This window comes from Lycorma delicatula, chromosome 6, assembly GCF_047948215.1.
Source record: "Lycorma delicatula isolate Av1 chromosome 6, ASM4794821v1, whole genome shotgun sequence".
NCBI classification, from domain to species: Eukaryota; Metazoa; Arthropoda; class Insecta; order Hemiptera; family Fulgoridae; genus Lycorma; species Lycorma delicatula.
Window position 1 is genome coordinate 36,140,491 of NC_134460.1, and position 14,085 is coordinate 36,154,575.

The window sequence follows — 14,085 nt, forward strand, 5'->3', positions numbered from 1 at the left end:
AAAACATAATAAAAGGTTCACATATCATATTTTCTCTTATTTAACTCTTGTTTAATTTTGATTACTGAAAAAAATAGGAATAGTTTTGAAAAACAGGCTTTTATTTTTCATTACATTTTACATGAAAATCCTCCATCACAATTCAAAAAAATTAAAACTAACTTCCAAGGAAGTCGGACAGAAATTAAAAACTTTCTGTAAAATAGTATTTATGTTTCGTTGCACATAACAACTGTACCAGCTTCTATAGTTTACTCACACTCAATTTTGTAATTTGAATCCGTTTCCAATTTTTTTTTTTTAAACCATGTATATAAATATATATACATATGTTTATTTAGTATATATTTATACTCTTTCAATTTATAATAATTTTTCATGTGTAAATATAATATGGCTGGATAATCATTTTGTAGTAGATTTTATTTGACTATAGATGACCTGAGTTTTTATTGATAGTTATATTGACCACTACATAATTTACTAAATTTTAGTTTAAATACCAGTTTTAGTATATTGTATTAGATGTTATTTTTATAGCCAAAATGTTTATTGTTCAATTTCCTTTCGTTTCAAAAGTGAATTGTAATTTTTATTTGCTAGTCAATAAAAATTACCAGTCCTATTTTTTATGAAATTTTACAGAAAGGTTCCTTGATATTAGGCAGAAAAATGAATGTCTAGAAATTTTTCATTAAATTCTTTTAGTATGACAATTGTTATCTTATTTGTCATGAAGATGAAGTGCAATAGAGGTGAAGTTTCTGTTGTCAATCCCCTCTACCATATAATGAATACAATTCCCCTCCAGTTTTAAATAAAAGAAGGAGTTGCCCCCCTGTTTGCCTGGACGGATCAAGGGAAATCAAGTTAAAACCTTGATCAGAAATGCATCTCAAAATATATAATTGATTCTAAAATAAAAAACGTAGATGTGGTTGAAGTTGATATTATTATTTAAACATGAGAAGTAATGTGAAGATACTAAATATAATTCTAATTCTAAAAATAACTACAAAGTAATTCAAAATTCAGAAGGCATTATGAAATTATTTCAGCACATATTTATGTACATATTAAGTGAGATGTAGAAAATTTACTGGTTTTTTTTCAGTTTTTTAATTAATATTATTAAAAGATTCTACTTTAAAAAAGAGTCTGTAATTATTAAAAATGGCGACATAAACAATCAGGCCCTTCTCATAATGTGTACCTTCATATAGAATGACACAAATGATTTAATTTCACTGGTAAACAAATGTTCTTATGTGATACCATGGAGTATTACAATTTGCAAATATCAGTATCTAAAACGATGGCATCGCTGACCTCCATGGCACAAGTGGTAGAGTCTTGGCCTTTCATCCGGTGGTCCCAGATTCTAACCCCGGTCAGGCATGGCATTTTCACATGCTACAAAAATTTTCATTCATTTCATCCTCTGAAGTAATACCTGTTCCCAAAGGTTAAAAAAAAAAATGATAGCATCACAATATATTTTGTTGCCATGTATTGACATATTTTCTTCCTCTGTTTTCATTTTTATTTACTTTCATCTTGGAAGAGGTTCACTATAAAGATAAAAAGATCTTGTTATTATATGAATTGAGGTAGAAATAAAATTAATTTATGTAAAATTTTAAAAATTCTGACCAAAAGCTGATTTGAATACTATTTACATTTGGTTTTGAATAAGTTGTATTATCAATAATACTTACGCAAATCCATTAAAGAACCGCAGTACAACCATTATATAATAATATGGTGTTAAACTTGTAGCCACATATAATATCCCATCAAGAAATAAACATCTTACGAGAACGTAACGTCTTCCAAGTCTATCTGAAAGAAATCCCCATAAATGACAACCACCAGCTAAACCTGAAATTTTAATATAGAACAATGTTAGTGTTACATTAGGATTTTAATCTTTTAAAAGACTTTAAAGACATTAATGTTAATGACTCCTCTACAAATTACTAAATATTTCAGTTAAAAATATTTACATTTAACATTAAATGGTAAATAGTTTTCAATGTACATGATATAATTAAACTAATTTCCCTTCAAGTTTTTCCTATTTTTTTTACCAATTTTTTAGTAGTTAAATGGAATAAATAGGAATAAATTTTTACAGATGAATGGCAACCTTCTTCAGGGATTGAAGTATGTATATTCAAAGCATGCATGATTGGGATTTGAATATAGAATCTTCCAGATGAAAGACAAAACAACTACCACTCTAGAGTGATGATTTTCCCAAGATTTCTTTTTACCTACAATTATTTTTTGCACAAAATCCTTAACTGTGTACCAACGTGTACAAGAACATTTCATGAGTTTCTAGTGAACAAAACACATAATTTGAAATTAATAAAAACTTATTGTACAAAATTCTTAATTTTGAATAAAAAAATTACCAAATTTATTTTAAAATTACATTTTTTTTAACTTACATCATTAGGCAAATATTCAATACATTGGCAGTGCTGTTTTTCACTTTGATGTCAGTTGACATAATGGCTGTTGGATTTTTTGAATTAGAAAGATGTATTTTGAATGTATTGAAAGACTGAATTAAATTTTATCTATAGTTATTTATTTAATTTTATTTTTTCTTAAGTCTATTTACAAATGGTGTGTAAACCTATTTATATTGACTAGTTTCACGTATAAAATATTAAATGAAACATCCAATGTAAATGAATGATTAAACTCTGATCACTTAGTGTATATTACATGTTTTTATTGCTCTAGATTCTTACATCTGTTGCGAATTAGTCATTTGTACACTTTCATGTGTATTGAGTACCTAGTTAATATTGGTGTAATTTTCACTTATTTTTATGAAATGGTTAGCAAATTCTGATTATATTGTTAACAAAGAAATTTTTATGGATTGTTCTTATGTGTTCATTGTGTCTATTTAGGCGTCATCCTGTCTATCCTAGACAGAACAATGTGCAGTCAGAATGGTTTATTTTACACATTCTTATGGCACTGCATTTGATTCGTAATTGTGTTACCAATCATGTACCCAAATCATGGGTTTGAGTTTCTTTTTTGTTCCTGGTTTGTTTTATTTATGCATTCAAATAACCCTATAATACATTTTGATACAATTTGACCACTACTTTTTTTGTTTACTGTTTGCTAAAATTACTTATGTACAAGGTCTGTTCAGAAAATAACCAAACTTTATTTTTTTAATCTTTACTATTAAATTTACAGATTATTTGTACTTGTCCACGTCAAAGTACTCCCCTCCACTATTCACACACTTTTCCCAGCGGTGTTTCCATTTTGCGAAGCAGTCCTGGACAGCTTCATTTGAAATGCCTTTGAAGTCCATGACGAATTTGCTTTAATGTCATCAATAGTTTAAAAATGGCATCCTTTCATCATCGATTTTAATTTCAGAAAACTGCAAGGAGCCCGGTCTGGTAAGTAGGGAGGCTGAGGTAGAACAGTCATCTGATTTTTGGCACAAAATTAATGAACTGACAAAGCTGAGTGTATGGGTGCATTATCATGGTGATGGAACCATGAGTTTTCTCACCACACTCTGGTCCCTTTTTGAAGATTTTTTCACATAACCATTGTAAAACACCTTGATAGTATGCATGGTTCACTGTTTCACCTTGAAGCAAGAATTCAAAATGCACAATTCCATTAAAATCAAATAAAACAGACAGCATCACTTTGACAATGGATCAAAACTGACATGACTTCTTGGGGAGTGGAGATCCTTTGCCAATCCATTGTGATGATTGAACTTTTGCCTCAATGTCGTACCATAAACCCAGCCGTCTTCTGTTATGATCCTTTGCACGAATGTTTCATCGTCATTTGCTTGTTCAAGAAGTTACCAACATATGTCCACTCAATGTTCTTTCTGCTGTTCAGTCATCAGATGAAGAAAACAAACTTTGCTGCAACTCGATGTATGTTCAATTTTTAAGTTAATTTTAAGTCAAAGTGTCATGGCATGATCCAATCAAGATGCTAACCTCTTCTGCTAGTTCTCTGATATTCTCTGACAGTCAAATGGCGATTTGCATGCCCAGATCATTGATTTTCTGAATGTGGGTGTCATCAGTTGAAGTTGAAGACCATCTTGGTTGAGGGTCATCTTCAATTATGGACTGACAACCACTTTTAAATCATGAAAACCATTGAAGACACAGCATATGACCCAGAGCATTATCTCCGTATGCTTATTTCAAAAGTTGAAACATTTCTATGAATGTTTACCCCAGTTTCATGCAAAATTTTGTGTTGTATTGTTGCTTCCAAAATCACATATTATAAAAAATTGCTACTAACACTTTAAATAAACTGCATTCAAATAACAATAACATGAAAACTAAATGAGATATCAACAATCCAAGAACATGTCGCTACAGAGAAGGTTATGCAAAACACAATGCTGCCAACTGCATGTCACTAAATATCTCTGTTTGTACATAATTAAAAATGTTCAATTATTTTCTGAACAGACCTCGTATGTTAATAAGTTAATAATTATTTAAAAAAACATATAGAAAAATATTATTAAATTCATAAATGGATGAATAAAACTCAAAAAAAAAATGATGATAAAATATCATCATGTAATGAAAATTATCATAAAGATATTTAACAGCATATTTGCGCATCTTGCAAGTTATCAGATTGAATTTAATAACTGTAATAAAATGATGGAACCGTAGTAATTATTTATCAAGAAGGTATATGGAAATATAGAATAACTTTATTGCTATCAAGCAGAAAAAATGTTTGAATGTTTAGCAGTGTCATGTTGACAGAAAAAAATATTTTCAAAAAATTAAAAATTACTATGCATATATACATGCACACAATTGTGTGCTTGTATTGTTTTAATTTATTACAATTAACAGATAAAATTTTGTCAAGTAATATTAATTATATGAACATACATACCTAAAAATCCTGCCGATATTAAATTCGCTTTATCATGTGAATCCATTTTTAAATCACATTGTGATACTGGAAGTATATACGATATACCACCTACTGCTATGTAGGAACTCAGTAAAGCAAGAGATCCTATTAAAACCACTTTTATTTGAAATTTTCCTCCAGAACCTAAAAAAAAAAAAAAAGATAACACAAATTGTCTATTTACCAAAAATATTGCCTCGCAACATGTCAAGTCCAACTTTAGTAAGGAAGTTACCACCTGGTTAAATTTTGTGTGGTTGAGTTTAAGGAATAAATATCTGAGAATTGGGCTAATAAATTTTCAAAATAGATTCAGATTTTAACCTTTTAAAACTCTACCAAAAAACTGCTCCACACAGAGAACAAAAAATTCAAACTATGTGAAAAATGACCAGTATTTGAACCCGATATACTTTATGTTAGTTGATTGCCTTTAAATATGTTTAGACACTTTATTTAAAGAGTAAATTCTCAAAAAATACATTTTTTTCAGTTCTGGTTTGTAAAACTTCAATCTTGCCCACAAATTTCATATGAAGATTATTTAAAATGTTAAAGCATTATTTAATAAGGAATTTTAAACAGATCAACCACATTTTAAATTTCCTGTGCATGCTATTTTGTGACATACTCATATTATCTTTCATAGAGATATTCTTTTCTGTATGTAGGAGTAAACAGATTTTTCACAGTTATTTATAAAATGGCCAACCGGTAGGAATCTGGCCACATCCCTGCCATGTAATAACATTTTTAAATTCTAATAAAAAATAATTTGATTATCATAGATTCATTGTAATAACACAAAATTCTGTGTTAATACCATTAAGCTAATACCATTAGCTTTGTTAAGATGCTCATATTAGCAACTAACACAAAAGTACAAATTAATTTTAATAGAATCCATTCAAAAAATCGAATTCAGTAAATCCATTGTAAAAGTAATAACAAGTATGTCAAAATCTGTAACTACCTGATTATGAATTTTATGAGTTATAATCAACCAACACCTTCTGAATCACATCTTTAAAAGCAATTTTATTTTTTTTCATTTTACTAAAATAAAATCTGCCAAAATTTCTGAAAATTGTTTAAAGGCAGTTTATAGTATAATATTTTTAAAAACAATGAAATCATTATGAACTAATTGAACTATGATAACAAACCTTTATGAATTGTGAACCTTTATCGGACATCACATGGTACATTTGTACATTAAAGTGGTATCTTCTCCAACACTCTACAGATTAATCAATCACCTCATGGAGAAGGAGAAGGCCTCTGGTTTTCTATTAAATACAAAATATTTCTTTGATGTCACTTTTTCTTTGTATATAATGCACTTCCTATCCTGCTCAACACATAATGCATAAGATTCAATAGTTGTTAGTGTAACACTTCCCTCCCCTTCTTCCACGTTCTTTCTTTCTTTACTCTCTCTCACATGAACATAACTATTCTTAAGTTACAAAAGTTATGTATAAGTAAAAAGAACTTAATTTTCTCATTCTAAGATAGTACAGCATTATTAAATACAATGAATTGATTTTACTATATAGCAAATTACTTTAAGTAATCTATTACTTGTATATAGGTTGGATGGATAAAACTTCTGTACTGATAGTGATTGATAATAAACTTTGTCCCATCATTATGTTTTATTGTTCAGAAGTAAAACATGAAAAAAATTAAATTTTTCCTTTAAAAGAACAATAAGGTAAAAAATTCTTTTTTTTAAATTCACCACTTTAATATTACATAACTATTTATGGGAAATATGTCTAAATTATTAATCTAGGAAGCATTAAAAATTAAATTTAATTTGTCAAAAAATTGGCATTTATAAATTGATTTGTTAAAACAATAATCACAATTTAAAATATATAGGAGAAACTAAAAAGTAAAACTGAAACAAGAATAAAGAAGTATTTGGTATATCATAGAGTTGAGATAAATTGGCTGCAGCTAAGAATTTCCTAGAAACTGATCATAAAATTAATTAATTGGAAATATCTGTTTTAAAAATGTTCATATTACAGAGGAATTAGATACTTGGGGGAATTTACTTTATCAATAGCAGAGTAAAAACTTCACTGTTGAACAACAGCACAGGGGTAATATCTAACACGATTTTTAATTTATTAAAAATTCTTCTATGAAAGTTTTCAATTGTAGTAACATTAAATGGTTATTTCCTCCATTAAAATTATTTATCTCCTTGATTGGTTGAAGGTTCATTGTGTCTGTCTTTCTTAAGATAAATTTATCTATTCAACCTATACGACCTAGTGGTAGGCAGTCTGAATTGGAACTTTACTGTGTATTGATGTGTTTGAGCTAAATTTACTCTATTAAAATTGCCTGACGTGATAACAGTTGTTTTATAGTCTTTCCTGAAATTGTTCAATGAAACACTTTTTTATAAAGCCCTATATAATAGTAATTTTTCCTGTAATTTCCGAACTGGTAAAATCACATTATACAAAAGACTTCTAGTAATTGTAAAATGACAAAAATCATTAGTGATAAAATATTGTATAAAAAGCCTCAATGAGAGATCTGTTAGCTGTATTCATCAGAGCAAGCACATCATGAAATAGCCTGTACAAAATTAAGTAAATATGTTTGTAAATGTAAGAATGTTTACAAATCCACTTTCTTTTTCTATTATGCTTCCTTGTTTCTATCTATTTTTTGTAACTTTAACTGAATAAGAATCATCTGCAGTTCTATTTTTATCTTATATTATCTGATTTCCCCTTTCTTCCCTCAATTGGTTACCTGCTATTTAACCAATAAAAAAATTGTATAGTTGTAATTTTAATAAACTCTAGGATTTATTGTTAATATTGAAAAGTAATCAAAACAGTAAATAAGAAAAAAATAATCCAAAATGCATTGTTTTTAATAGTTTGCCGTAGTACTGTTTTAGAATTTAATGTTCATTTATTAATACTTACATAATTTTAATTGACAGGTATATCAGAAAATAAATTTTAGAAAATAAGATTTAAAACAATACTGCAGTGTGGAAATTATTGAAAACAGAATATAGTTTTCAATCTTTTACCCAAATTTGGAGGTAGGGATAGTAAGTGCTTCCTTAACATATTCTCTTATAACATGAAGGAACATAGATGATTAGTATCTTTTATCTAACCTAAGAATCTGGCAATTATTTTATCTTAAGAAAATATGAATCTCTTAATGGCTTCAATAATAAAAAAAAAATTTATCTCAATCAGTTAAACAGTTCTCAATTTATAAAAGGAAAAATGACTTTTCAGCTGATGAAAAACTAGTTTCATAAAGGTTAAAAAATAAGATAATAAACTTGGAGAAGTTAAAGGTTTTAAAATGTGTTATAGCTTACCTGCAGCATCTAGGGCTTCTTCAAATTCAACAGCATTTTCATTCAGCTCTGAAAAATAAAATTAAATAGTTTAAAACAGTAAAATAACGTAAATAATTGATAACAATATCTAAGAAATTGCTTGTTAACTTAAGAATGTTTACAAATCCACTTTCTTTCTTTATTCTATATTCCTTGTTTCTATTTATGTAACTCAGTGAGAATCATCTCAGTTCTATTCTTATCGGTATGGTCTTTCCCTCATGTTTTTGTTTTCCATTCATGGAAAACAGGAAATTTTCTCTTCAATACAGGCACATGCGTACATTTCGCAACAATAACAAGAATCATGCGCCATACAACACAAGTTTATGCAGTAAGCTATCACCCCTAACCAATATGCTGATTATTGAACCACTGAAAATGATCAACAGTTAGGTCATGATTGAAAATATTTTATCTACTGCTTTGTGACATTTTTGTAGTTTTTTTTTTATCAATAATTAATTTGTTTTTTATTTATTGAATGATAGAAAGATATGTTGTAGATAGATAAATTTGAAATTTTATAGAAAATTGATAACTGAGGCTTTTTCTCAACAGAAAATGTACAACTAACCTACATTCCATAATTTTATTTTTTTATTATTAATTCCATAAATTTTAATACATATAAATTAATACATAAAATATTAAATTTTAATATTAAATTATAATATTAAATTTTATATTAAATTTTAATACATATAAATTTTAATACATATAACCATTACAGAGAAATACTAATGATGGTTATCCAGGTTAATAATATTAAGATTATGATTTAAGTTAAATTATTGATAATCAATAAATAGGATAATTAGACTGCAGTGCAGTAAATAGAAATTTTGAAGCTAAGTTATTAATTTAAAAAAAAAAAAAACTTAGATTATCCATTTCCTTTAATCTACCTTAAGATAAAATTGTTTAATGCTTCTCTGATGAAAAAGGTGGCAAGAATTCATATTAATAAGCTTGGTGCTGATATATCTTATCTGATATACCTCAAAACTGTTCCTATATCTACAAATTTACCTCTTAATAAATCTTTAATGCAAATCTGTCTGGCAGTCATCACATTGTGGTCTCCAAAACCAGTTTATTTAAAATTGTTTTTTATGATTCTTTTTAGACAGTAAATAATTTATCGATATGTCAATCATAAGCTCCACCCCATACAGTAATTCTGTACAGCAATATTGAATTTACAAATGCATAATATAGTTTTTATTTCACTGATATGGAGGATACTTTTAACCTTATAGAATAAGTATGAGAAAAATTAAAAATTTTTTAAAATAAAACTGATATGAGGTTCCCATTTAAGATTTGAATCGATCGATGTAAGGGCATGTACATGTATTAAATAATAGTTAACTACAGTTCGAGAGGAGTTTTAAATTTAGATCAATAGGAGGTTGATCAAATGTGCCAAGAGAGAACACTATATATTTAGTCTCGGAGACATTCAAACTCAATGAATTAGTACTAGCCACTTCTTAATGATTGATAGAAACTTCTCTGCTCAAGAGTAAACTGCAGACCAAGAAACATCACTGCAATTAATGCCTTACTATCGGCAAAAAAACAATTTTGCAATTTTTTAATTTTAGTTTAGCATATCGTTAAAATATAGTACAAATAAAATGGGGGATAGAATTGTTTCTTGTGGCAATCCATATTCACTTAACTTAATACTATTACACTGATGATTTGTTTGATCGCGTTGATCAATTATTGTTTGATATGTCGGCCACTTAAATAGGTTTCAAACAAATGCTGTGTTGAACCCCTGATTCCATACTTTTCTAATTTAGTTAGCAAATTATGGTGGCGAACAGTGTCAAATGCCTTGGCTAATTCTAAAAAAATAAACAGGCACTTTTTCTTTCCACTGAAACTGTGAGAGATTTCATTCGAGAAATAAATTAGGACATCTTCAGTGGTTTTATTGTTCTGGAGCTCAAACTGACTATGGCAATAATATTATTTTAAGGAAAAACTAATAAGCCTAGTTTTAATTAACTTTTCCACTATCTTTGTAACGCTAATTAAACAGCTTAATCTATAATTCATAGGAAGTTTAGGGTCCTGCCATCTAGGCCAGGACAACTGTTGTTTCTCAATTTTTTATGATAGCTTCTATTTCAAGAGCCAAAACTGGATTAAGGGACATGGACTGATCCACAGTAAAATCCGGAACAATCTCCCTCAACTACTTTCTTTTTCCTGTTTACCCTCCAGGAATTACCGTCAGGTTTTACTTCAGAGGATGAATGAGTATGATATGTATGAGGGTAAGTAAATGAAGTGTCTTGTACAGTCTCAGTTAAACAATTCCTGAGATTTGTTAATTTGGTTAATTGAAACCCAACCACCAAAGAACACCGGTATCCACGATCTAGTATTCAAATCCGTATAAAAGTAACTGCTTTTACTAGGGCTTGAACGCTAGAACTCTTGACTTCCAAATCAGCTGATTTGGAAAGATGCGTTCACCACTAGAGCAACCTGGTGGGTAATCTCCCTCAACTGAATCTTGTCATCCAAACTCGGTGAAGGTATGACATAAGTATAGTTTTTACCTGTATCAGCAAAAAACTGATTAGTGTATTTATATTTATACTAACACTACCGTTAATATTACTGTTTTTATTAATAGTTTCTTTCATTATTTTTCACATTTTATAGCTATTGTTTTTGCAGTCATTAAGTTTAGTATGACAATAATTTCATTTAGAAACAGAAATTAATTTTTTTTAGAAGCTTATTATAATTGTTATATTTATTTCTTAGTTGTATAAAATATGGTTGTTTTTTTTTCTAAATGGTCGCTTATTTTGTTTCTCATGTTAATGGGGCATATAAGACAATTAGTGATCCAAGGTTTTATGCAACCTTTTCTTTTTTCTTTTTTTTATTCAGCATGTGTAAATGTCGCAGTACGAATACGATACAATAACCTATTCAAAAAGGATGACTCCTTTTTGAATAGATAAATTAATTATGAAATATAGATAAATTAACTGACGTTAATTTATCTATATGACAGCTTCATTGTTACATATAAAATTCCAGTTCTCTTGAAAAAGAGATTTTAATAACATGTCATAGTTAATTTTGGATACATTGGCATTATTTTTTCCAATCAAACCAGTATTATACTTAGCATTTAAAGGTATATAAAAGGAAACAGTATAACAATCAGTAATATAGTTCTTAACACATTGCTAAAACAGTTTTTAAATTTATTGTTAGTATTCTTAAAGAATACATGATCTAGACATGAATGGGAAGTTGTAGTCTCTCTTGTAATTGCATTTAAATAAAACAAAGCCTATGCGATTTAAGAATAAAATTGTAATCATGAGACATATCATTAAAGACGTCTGTGTTAATATTGATATCGCCTACGATCAAAGTGTATTTTTCATTTTGCATTATTTTCAAATTGATATCAAGACTTCTAAGAAAATTTCAAAATTACTATTAGGAGAACGATAAAAACCGATAATTTTAATTTTGACCTTTTTTAGCTTTAGATTCAAACATAATACATTACACCAATTTATTTATATAGAGATAGCATACACATCAACATAATCCTACATAAACACGCACACACCTCACTTTTTTTTGATAAAAACTTTTGCTGAAAGATTTATAACTGTTGATAGTGTAATTCAGTAGATAGTAATCACTAGAACAAGTTTCGGAATACTAATACATCATAATTTATTTTAAAGTTATACCATTATTTTGACACCATGACTGACCCATTCAGCTGATTATAGTAAGCCCTTAGTCGTGCAGAAAAACAGATCATTTTTAATGCTTACAAAGGCGAATTATAGAGTAATCGAACGGCGTTGATTCGGATGTCTTAATAAACTTATTAACATAAGTGGAAATTGCGTTTTTTCAATGTGCAATGCGATTCGCAGGTATAAATTTAATAATGAATAAAGGTTCCTAAGAAAACAAAACTCCGCAGATTAATTTAAGAAAAAGTTAACAATTTAAATAAAAAACGTGATTCGTAAAAAAGTACACGAATTTTATTTTCGAAACGAACTGCCTACAATAGACAAAAGTGTTACGAGTTGTAAATGACGATAACGATCTACAGATTTTCAAATTTCCGAAGAACAACTTTTAATAAATTATTAAAAGTACGAAAATTATTATAAATATAAAAAAGGGGCCAGGAAAGTGTTTTGACAGGGATGATACCATTATATGGCGAAGACATTACTTAACTAAAATAAAGAAAATGAGGCAAGAAGGCCGTAGAATATATTATATGTATGAAACTTGGGTCAACGAAGGCTACACAAAAAGTTTTGTTAGGAAAGATAAAGCTGTGAATTCGTCAAAAGAAGGCTTTCTATGGGGCTTATCAACCGATATTTAGGCTCCACCTGGTAAAGGTAGGCGTCTAAAAAATTACCCATATCGGCAGTGATACCGTGTTTATCAAAATGATGGTCTCTCGATTTTTGAATCTAAATCTACAGGAGACTATCATATCGAGATGAACGGCATTTCTTTTGAGAAATGAAGCGATGTGTTACCTCTTCTGGAAGGTAATTCAGTTATTTCAGATAACAACCCTTATCATTCATGTAAAAAGGAAAAAACTCCACCCGTGTCTTGGAAAAAATATCAAAATGTGGCTTAGTTCAAAAGGAGTGATTTTTGAAGTGGAGGAACTTAAGATCCGATTATTGCAAAGGGTTTCGCGTACGGGAGAAGTTTTGGTTGATGTATGTGTGTGCTGGAATATCTGACAAGTAATTCTGTTTAATTTAAACCATGTTCAAAACCGCACCATTCTTTTATGATAACTCTGTATTAACTGATTTAGTGATATCTTCCATTACGTAGCACACTACCTCATTTGGGGTACAGGATCCCATGAATTTCCAAATCGTTAAGTCTGCTGTACCAAAGCAGTTCTACTATCTGAAGTTCTATTTCATTAATTTTACTTTTTTAAATCCATTTTCTTTCTTTATATCCTTATAATCTGAAAATTATTAACGATCGCGGTAAAATCATCAATTTTTGAGGAGAACATCAATATTCTACAGAATGACATAGTTCTCTAATGTAGAGTATGTCGTCTAGAACGTTAATTTATAAGTCGTCGATGGTTTCAACGCATCTTTAAAATACACTATTCAATTTGAGATCAATGATTTGATTTCTTGGAGTATTTCTATTTTGAAATGCTACAGGTTTAGAATAGGAGCGACATTCGGAGGAGGATTTTTAACTTTACAGTTTACAATTCCATGTTGAATGTAATTTTTGGAAGCCTTTTTTTAAAGAAGTTTCCGATATTTCCGCCCATTCAATATAACAGTTTAGTCGTGACAAAGAGCATTTGATCAGTTTATCGATATTATAGGGTTTCTTGCAGCAGCAATAACACTTCGACCTGATTAATAAAAGAAGATAAGAATTGGCGATAGTTATAAAATGAAATAAATGTTTGTAAGAAGTTTGTATAATCACAATGACTGTTTATTAATCTTATCGCCGAACGCTACAAGCAGACCACACTGCACGAGAGTCACTAAATAATAGTTAATTAAATTAATTAATTAAACCGATAAATATTACTATTTGTAAAAAGAAACATAAATTAAACTTATAAAATTTAAGTAAATTATCAGTCATGTAACTTACTAACGTTCTCAAATAACACACTACTTAATAAACTT

The 14,085-nt window shown here is 28.7% G+C and overlaps 1 protein-coding gene across 1 annotated transcript in view; it reads right to left on the bottom strand.

The window, feature by feature from the left end:
- LOC142326496 (synaptic vesicle glycoprotein 2C-like) overlaps window positions 1–14,085 on the bottom strand; it is a 39,346-nt gene that overhangs the window by 23,126 nt on the left and 2,135 nt on the right. Inside the window, exons 2-4 of the mRNA XM_075369078.1 lie at window positions 8,339–8,386; window positions 4,945–5,109; window positions 1,719–1,881 (exon numbers count right to left, since the gene is read on the bottom strand). Of these exons, the coding sequence (XP_075225193.1) occupies window positions 1,719–1,881; window positions 4,945–5,109; window positions 8,339–8,386 (376 nt within the window). The remainder of the gene's footprint in view (window positions 1–1,718; window positions 1,882–4,944; window positions 5,110–8,338; window positions 8,387–14,085) is intronic.